Source organism: Lampetra planeri, chromosome 10 (genome assembly GCF_965212315.1).
Source record: "Lampetra planeri chromosome 10, kcLamPlan1.2.h2, whole genome shotgun sequence".
NCBI classification, from domain to species: Eukaryota; Metazoa; Chordata; class Hyperoartia; order Petromyzontiformes; family Petromyzontidae; genus Lampetra; species Lampetra planeri.
The window spans coordinates 2,734,871-2,743,732 of record NC_136116.1 but is presented as its reverse complement, the minus strand read 5'-3'; the positions used below and the strand labels follow the sequence as shown (position 1 = coordinate 2,743,732).

Genomic DNA, 8,862 nt, shown 5'->3' with positions numbered 1-8,862 from the left:
CGCGTGTCTCGTGTCCCGCAGACAAACGCCGCGATGCTGAAGACCGCGACTACCCTGCTCCTGGCGCTGTGCGTCGGCCTGGCTCTGGCCGCATCGGCGAAGGAAGCGAAGCCCGGCCCGGCCTCCAAGGCAGCGGGGGGCGCCCGGGGGAGAAGGCGGCCGGAGGCGCAGCTGATAAGGCTACGACGGCGCCCCCCAAGAGGAAGGGACCCCAGACCCTCTCGAGGGGTGAGTTATTAGAGCTGCACCTCGTTCTTCGCGCACAAATGAAGTGGCAGCACTGCAGGAGGCCCACGGAAAGAGGATTTCAGGTTCATTGAGTTTTGAAAAACTCGTCTCGAGAGAGGTCCCGGGATACAACGAGCCATCAGATTTGCTCGTCGGTTGTGCTTTTACTGGACATCTATTGAAAAGATGCTTCATAGCTCATCGGATTCCTCCAGGCTAAATAAAGATGCTGGTTTAATATCAGTCTGCGGTGAGTGCCATGCACCGCCATGTGGATTTGTGGAGCGTTTTCAGACGCTGCGCAGCAGAGGCAGCGGGCGAATTAATTTAACAGAGAGAGAGAGAGAGGTCCAGTCAGTCAGTCGTAGACAGACGAACACGGGGAACGTCTTGAACTTGGGCTTGAACAGGAGCAGGGATCCGACAGCACGGATTCCGCCCTGCGATTAGCGACCACGGAGTTCGAGGTTCACGTTCCAATCGGAGCGGTGGCCCGGTGCGATGATGAGTCGCCCGAGGACTATCCCGGGTGGAGAGTTCGTGCGCTCAAGTGGCTGTGTCTCTCTGCCCCCCACCACCACCACCACCCCTCCCCTCCCTCGTCACGCTGACCCCCCCTCCCGCCCCCCAGGTTGGGGAGATGACATCACATGGGTCCAGACTTACGAGGAGGGGCTGGCCAAGTCCAGAAACACGTGAGTAGAGTGACACGCACACACACACATACAGGCACACATACACATACAGACAGACGCAACATACACACACAGACGCACATACACACACACAATGCATACTCACTGAAACGCAAGCATACATACATACACACGTAATCACGTGCAGACATGCATGCAGACATATACACACAAGTACTCCACACATGCACACACATACACACCGATACATGCGTAGATACATACACACAGATACCTACACATACATATTCTCACATCTGTAAATGCACAAAGACAAAGACCCCCCCCCCCGTATAGCCTTAACAGACTGTTGTGGCAAGTGCTGTTAGCGAGCACCTATGGAGGCCGGAACGGTACACGACGGAGTGGAGAGGCCAGCACCACGCCCGACCGCCTTTGTCTCCCCAGTATACCTGTACACATACATAGACGCAGACACGAACACACGTAGATACGTATACAGAGATATACACACCGACACACTTGCCTACACACATGCAAAGACAAATGCAAAAATCTCCGCATAGACTCCGGGTACAAGCGCTGTTAGCGAGCACCTATTAAGGCATCCACGTTGTGCGTGTGCGTGTCACAGACGGAAGCCGCTGATGGTGATCCACCACCTGGAGGACTGCCCCTACAGCAACAGTGAGTGCCTCGCTGCCGACACGCAGTTAGGGTCAGGGGTCGGGTCCGGACCAGGGTCCAATTCAATCAAAGCATTTGTTACCCGCGCGATTCGCGTGGAAGCGGATGGCGACTACTGTGTATTGCCACCATCGTCATCGGCCATTGTGTGTCCACTGCTGGATGAAGGTCCCTCCCCTTCCCACGTAATGTCAACTGGCTAGACGGAATTGTTCTTTAATTGCCCCGTCCGCGTGTTTGCTCATCGGTCAATAACTCTGCCTTGCAAGTATTAACGTGTTAATTTAGCTTTAAAGGCCACGGTGGTATTGACCAATGTGGTGAGTTTCCATTGGGCTTTCATCCGCTTTTAACCACCCTATAGGCATCCCTAACAGTGTAAATGCATGTGCATGTGTACCTGTACGCGTGTGCGTGTATGTACGTGTCTGTGTGTTTACGTGTGGGGAGAGGTAGTGTAGCGGGTAACGCGCTGCGCGACGAACCTGGCGACCCGAGTTTGATTCCCGCTCACGGTGACGATTATCTGAACCGGTCCTGGACCTCCCCGAGGTCAACTCAGCCTCAAATGAGTACCTGGTGCGGTGCGTAAAACTATCGCCAATGGGCAGCCAAAGGCGGCTGGGCGTGGTGCTGGCCACCCATCCCCTCATGTGCCGTTCTGGCCTTCATAGATGCTCAGCACTTGCCTCAACAGTCTGTTGAAGCTATACGGGGGATCTTTGTCTTTGTGTACGTGTGTGTGTGTGTGTACCCCGGGCTGCTGCCCCTGGCGATTGTGGGCGCCTCCCATCGACTCTCCGCACAGATAACCGAGTCGCGACTTCAAGTTAAAAGTCCCCCCCCCCCCACCCCCGTTTCACTGCCGCAGGCCTCAAGAAAGTCTTCGTGGAGTCCAAGGACATCCAGCGGATGGCCCAGGAGGACTTCGTTATGCTGAACCTCCTGGTGAGACGCGATAACGTGAAGGACACGCGCAACTCCCATCGTCCATGAACTCGTTCCTTCATTCATTAAATTACTCATTAATTGAGTCAATCAAACATTCACTCATTGGTGAATTAGGTCGGTGATTAATTGATCCGTTTACTTAATCAATCATTGTATTGATTTGAAGCTTTCGTGACTGCAGGAATCCATACTCTTTGGTTCTTTCGGTAAAGTCACGTCGGTATAAAATAAAATGAATCACGACGTTCCCACCTGATGATGGACGCTTGTGTTGCGCCCGAAACGTCGTGATTTATTTTGTTTCCTACCCACGTGACTTTACCGAAAGAACCAAAGAGTATAATCGTTGTATTGTTCATTTGCGCACACGTACACTCATTCATGCGTTCACTCATTAACCAATGCATTCTTGCATTCACTCAATCGAGCAACGATTCGTTCATTCAAAACGCGCTCCGTCATCCACTTTGGCCCAACGTGTATTTCGAAACGGACAGCCGCTGTCGATCGCCGTTTCCCTCGACCGCCCTTCCGCTCGCTCTCAGCGTGTTCTTGACGAAAGCGTTGCTGCTGCTGCTGCTGCCTTGCTCCCTCAGCACGAGACCACAGACAAACACCTCGCCCCAGACGGCCACTACGTGCCCAGGATCATCTTTGTTGGTGAGTTTACACCTGCTCTCACCTGCCCTCGCCTGTTCTCACCTGCCCTCGCCTACCGCTTTCCTCCACACAACTCCACCCGCCCCAACTGCCTCTCACCTTTTGTTACCTGACCCCCCACCACCACCTTCAATCACCTGCTCATACCTGCTTCCACCTAACCCCACCTGCCAAAACCCTTCATCTGCAACCCCCCACTTTCTCCCACCCCTCCTCGCGTGATCCGACCTTTCTTCACCTCACTCGCTTTCTCCACCCCCACCGCGCCCGCCTGTGTGCGCGTGTCTGTCTATACGTGTGTGTCTGTCTATAGGTTTTGTCTACGTGCGTCTTTGTGCTTGTCTACGTGTGCGCGCGTGCTTGTGCGTCTGTGTACGGGTGTTGGTGCGGGATGGTTGGGGGGGGGGGGCGAGCGGTGGCGCAGTGGTTGGCGCAGAGGTTTGCCAGCAGCCTGGGATTAGATCCCGTGAGATGAGAAGCTTCCCCCTTGGTTAGCTCGGCTCTAAACGAGCGCGTGTGTCGCTGGGTAAAAACATCAGAGCTGGGGAGACAAAGGCAGCCGGGCGTGACGCTGGGCCACCCGGCGCTCTGCAGCCTCGTGCACCGCCCGCGACTTTTTGACATAAAGCTCGCAGACAGCGCCGCTTGCTCAGCGTGGGATCTTGTTTCGCCTTGCAGATCCATCTCTCACGGTGCGCGCGGACATCACGGGCAAGTACAGCAACCGCCTGTACGCCTACGAGCCCATTGACGTCGAGCTCCGTGAGTACACATCGAGTTCCTTCACACCCTCCCCTCCTCCCCGTCCCTCCCCCACTCCCTCCCCGTCCCTCTCCCACTCTCCCCCGAGTCCCCACGTGGAACACGACTCGGCCATTAAACTCGGACGCCTTTAAACATCGCACATGACTACTTGGTTGTGAAATGTTTTTATTTATTTGGAAGTTAATAATTCCTCGAACAGGAAGAGCCGTTGGAAATTTTATATTAATCTCAAGGGTTTGATCATCATCATCATGATGATAATGATGATAATCGTCTCAATCCTCATCATGATCTGCATCTGCCATGAGAAATTCGTCAGCTGGAAATTCTGTGGGAGCTGGCTCCGTCTCTCACTCGATGTTTGCCGGGGGGTGATGCTGCACGTCTTGCTTCGAGGGATTATCGGCGGAAGGAGCTACCACTAAGAGTACAAAACACGCCTGTCCAAAATTGCTTGTCGATATTATTTAAACCCGTAAATGTATGTAATCATACTAACAGATTTATTTAGAAAATGTATGACATTTAAGCGAGGTGGATGTCGCCTGGTGCCAAAATAATTCCCCCAACATCGTCGTTCAGGACTGTTTCTGCTATCACTGAGCGCTGCTCGTAGCGATAGCTACTGCGCGTTTCGAATGATCGAATCCACGCGTTATCTGATCCTCTGTACAAGACGTGTTGTTGTTGTTGCTATGATTATTGTTATTTAAACCACACGGCCCGCCCCTGTGTCCTCTGACTCCCCTCGCAGTGGAAGAGAACATGAGGAAGGCGCGTAAGATGCTCCACACGGAGCTGTGAGCGGAGGCCTCCATCTCGTCCCTCTCGTCGTACCCCCCCGGGGGAACCGAGGCTCCCTCGTTCGACTCCCGGCCCCCGGGGGGGGGGGGGGGGGGGTCAGCGTCCCTCCTCGCTGGGGGCCGTTTCCCCTGATCGGGGTCTGATCCCTCGCGACTTCAAGAGCCATGAACCTTGGGCCTTCGACCTTAATCTGTGACCTGTTTTTTTTTATTTCCTTTTATAAAACGCGCGGTGGTTCCTCCTCCACCCGTGCACCCCCCCCCCCAACCCCCCACTGGATCCGTTTTCGGATCGTTCCGCGTGTTGTACGGCATGCCGTCGGCCGACGTTTCGCTCCACGTTTCGGTGAGCTTCTTAAAGTTTCTCACAGACGTGTGGGGCGAGTGCCGTCCCAGCCACGCGTGCACGACAACCCCGAACACGCGGCGCAGCGTAGAGCCGCGACAAACCCAAGTAGTGCCCCTACCCCCCCCCCCAACTTCTCTATCTCTGTCTCTCTCTCTTAAACCTTGGTGAACATGAAGGGTGATTGGGCGCGACTCCTGTGCAGTTTACACTCAACACGTTGAGCTGAGAGTGAGAGTGTTTAGCGAGTGTCGTCACGTGTAAAGTAGTGGGCAACTTTCTGTAAAATAAAGCGAACAACGCGTTCAACGCCTGCTGCTGCACGTGTCATGGTGTTCATCGTCCGCACTCACATCCATACAACATACAAAGAACCCCCGTGTAGCCTGTACCAGGCTGCTGGAGCAAGTGGTGGTGTTAGCGAGCACCTATGAAGGCCGACACGGCACGCGAGCGGGTGGGTGGCCAGCACCACGCCCGGCCGCTTTTGTCTCCCTGGCGGTGATGTTTACACACCGCATCGTGTGCTCATTTGAGGCTAAGTCGACCTAGGGGGGAGGCTCAGGACCGGTTGAGATGATCGTAACTGGTGTTGGCCGTGAGCGCTACCCTACCGCTCCCCACACTCACACCCACTCACCCACATCAACACGTGCCCAGTTACGCTCATCCACTGCTGGAACAGGGCATCCACACACTGGACGGTTATTTGACCATACTTCACCGCACTGGTCACGGTTGCGTGGCGGTGCACATCGATTCAAACTCACTACCCCCTCCGCCCCGCCCCCCCCCCCAAACAAAGCACAAACTGCTGTTCTCTTGAAGCTCCACACATGTGCTTACTACGTGTCCCAGGGGCTGTGCTGTGCGAGTTTGAAGTTTTCATCTTCAGAAAATCAAATCCTTTCAAGTGACTTGGTAGGAGCGGCCCCAGTGGCGTCATTGCCGTGACTGGTTGACATTTGTTAAAATGTTCCCAACATCGGCAGCAGCTATTTTCTGTCCACTGCTGGATGAAGGCCTGCCGACATCTCTCTCGTCTCTCGCGGCCCTGCGAGGCACCAATGCACGTGCAGCACACGAGCCGAAGTCATCGCTTCCATCTCCCACGGAGGGCGTCGTCTCGCGGGTGATCCGTCCTTGGGCTGCCGCTCCGTCCGTAGTCTCGCCCGTCGTCCCTTTCGAGCGACATCACCTGCCCAAGCCCACTCGCCTTTCCTTGACAGTCGACGTGGTGCGTCCGGGCGTGGTGTGTAACGATGCGTTGATTACAAGCGATAACAAATTGGTTAGGCTCACGACACATGGAACCGATCGGGTAAGAAATCAATACGTCGTGATCTATTCTTTTTTCTACCTACGTGACTTTGGCAAAAGAAGCAAAGAGTATGGATTCCTGCAGTCACGAAATCTTCAAATCAAGATTAAGAAATCAATGTATAACGTGAACATAACATTGGGTGACCCCCCCCCCCCGCAGCCACAACAAGAGCCGTTATGTTCACCAAAGTGTAAACAACAACAATTATTATCACAAATAGTGTGTGTGTGTACTTAATGCAGACTTGATTCCTTGCTAAACGCCGCGATTTGGTGTCTCAACATCTTAACATGTTGCATTCCCCAAAAGGCTAAAACCTATTCTTATTATTTCAAACAGCAATTATAATTATTGAACGGTGCACACCGTGACCCTGACTTGAGACGATTCATCATCCCGTGACCTTGCGAATCTTCACTTCTCCTCGCCGTCAGTCATTTAGAGCGACCCCCCCCCTCGTCCATATACCTGTCAACCCGTACAGGCAAGTTGAGTTTTCAGGTCCATACGGCATGCAGCCGTTTCCATGCGGGCAATGTTTTGTCTATTTGTTTGTGTTTCTTCATTGTGATGGGACTTTGTAGGACGAACGTTGAGATTTGTAAGGGCACGGGGTGAACAATAGGGTCTGAGTTGGTCTGTAATAGGTAGGGCGCTGATAAGGGATTGACAGGTATGTGGTGGTGAGTGTACTAGTGGTGAGTGTACTAGTGGTGAGTGTACTAGTGATGAGTGTAGTGGTGAGTGTACTAGTGGTGAGTTGAGTGGTGAGTGTACTAGTGGTGAGTGTACTAGTGGTGAGTGTAGTGGTGAGTGTACTAGTGGTGAGTGTACTAGTGGTGAGTGTACTCGTGGTGAGTGTAGTGGTGAGTGTACTAGTGGTGAGTGTAGTGGTGAGTGTACTAGTGGTGAGTGTAGTGGTGAGTGTACTAGTGGTGAGTGTAGTGGTGAGTGTGCTAGTGGTGAGTGTAGTGGTGAGTGTACTAGTGGTGAGTGTAGTGGTGAGTGTACTAGTGGTGAGTGTAGTGGTGAGTGTGCTAGTGGTGAGTGTGCTAGTGGTGAGTGTGCTAGTGGTGAGTGTACTAGTGGTGAGTGTGCTAGTGGTGAGTGTACTAGTGGTGAGTGTAGTGGTGAGTGTGCTAGTGGTGAGTGTAGTGGTGAGTGTACTAGTGGTGAGTGTACTAGTGGTGAGTGTACTAGTGGTGAGTGTAGTAGTGGTGATTGTCTATTTGTCTGTATTTCCCTCTTGTGATGGGACTTTGTAGGATGAACGTTGAGATTGAAAAGGGGCCACGGGGGTGACCAGTTAGGTCTGAATTGGTCTGTAATAAGGCAGGGAGGGGGGCACAGATAGGCGGGTTGACGGCTATGCGTCCATCCCCGCCCTAAAGAAAGTCTCTGCAAATGGCTCTTTGGTAATTATCACTGCCTCGGCTGGAAGCCGCCACCCGCGTAGTGCACACATTACAACTCGAGGTGATCTAAGATGCAAAACGCCCAACCACACACCCGATATGTATGCGAGTGTGTGTGTGTGCGCGCATATATTTGTGTGTGGGGAGTGGTGGCGCAGTGGTTAGCGCACTGCGATATTAACCCGGCGAAAATCGATCCGAAACCTCGCCTAGGTCGACTCGACATCAAAACGAGTACCTGGTGCGGTGTGTAATCGCCGTCACTGGGGAGACAAAGGCGGCCGGGCGTGGTTGATGGCTCGCGAACCGCATTTTCCGGCAATATTTTTTTATTTGTTAAAATGTGGAGGGTGTCCGTGGTGTAACCAGTCCGACCACCTGAGTTCGATTCCTGGACAAGGCAAAACATCAGTCCTGGCCCTCGCCTAGGTCAACTCAGAAGTAAACGAGCCGCGTCACTTGGTGCGCTGTGCCAGCTGAACCTGAACTTCTTTCGTACCGTACGTAGTCAACCGTGCCCCTCATGAAGTTAAAATCGGGGTTTGTCCCTCATCCCCGTGGTCGCAAGTTCGAGTCCATCACTCGGTAGCGGCAGGTCGCACCCAGTGGGGTAAGGGGAGCGTCCATAAATGACGTCACGCACCTAGGGGGGGGGTCAGACATTTGTGACGATGTGTGACGAGGGGGGGCGGTTTGAGAAAAGTGACGTCACATCAAAATGCGCAACTTTAAATAAACATAGACAACACGTTCTACTTAATTAAATAGACTTTTTAATAAATGTTTTCTCCTAGAACATCAGAGTGCAGCGCCACATTAAATACACGCTACAATGACAATAGTTTAAAGCGATTTGAAGCATTTTTTATTTGGGGGGGGCGGGCAGAGCTCTGTGACGTCATATTTGAGGGGGGGGGGGTCTGACTTTTCGTGACGCCGTGTGACAATGGGGGGGGGGTGGGGCAAAAATCGTCCAAAATCGCGTGACGTCATTTATGGACTGCCCCTAAAGCGTGGGTACGCTCAC

The 8,862-nt window shown here is 53.2% G+C and overlaps 1 protein-coding gene across 1 annotated transcript; it reads left to right on the top strand.

The window, feature by feature from the left end:
- The first annotated feature begins 6 nt into the window (after nucleotides 1-6).
- LOC144720842 (anterior gradient protein 3-like) lies at nucleotides 7-5,409 on the top strand. Its single transcript, XM_078597930.1, is given in 8 exon segments — nucleotides 7-139; nucleotides 142-228; nucleotides 860-923; nucleotides 1,519-1,571; nucleotides 2,443-2,519; nucleotides 3,119-3,182; nucleotides 3,861-3,944; nucleotides 4,702-5,409. Coding segments are annotated over 8 exon segments (585 nt in total). The 5' UTR covers nucleotides 7-33; the 3' UTR covers nucleotides 4,752-5,409.
- The last annotated feature ends 3,453 nt before the right edge of the window (nucleotides 5,410-8,862 follow it).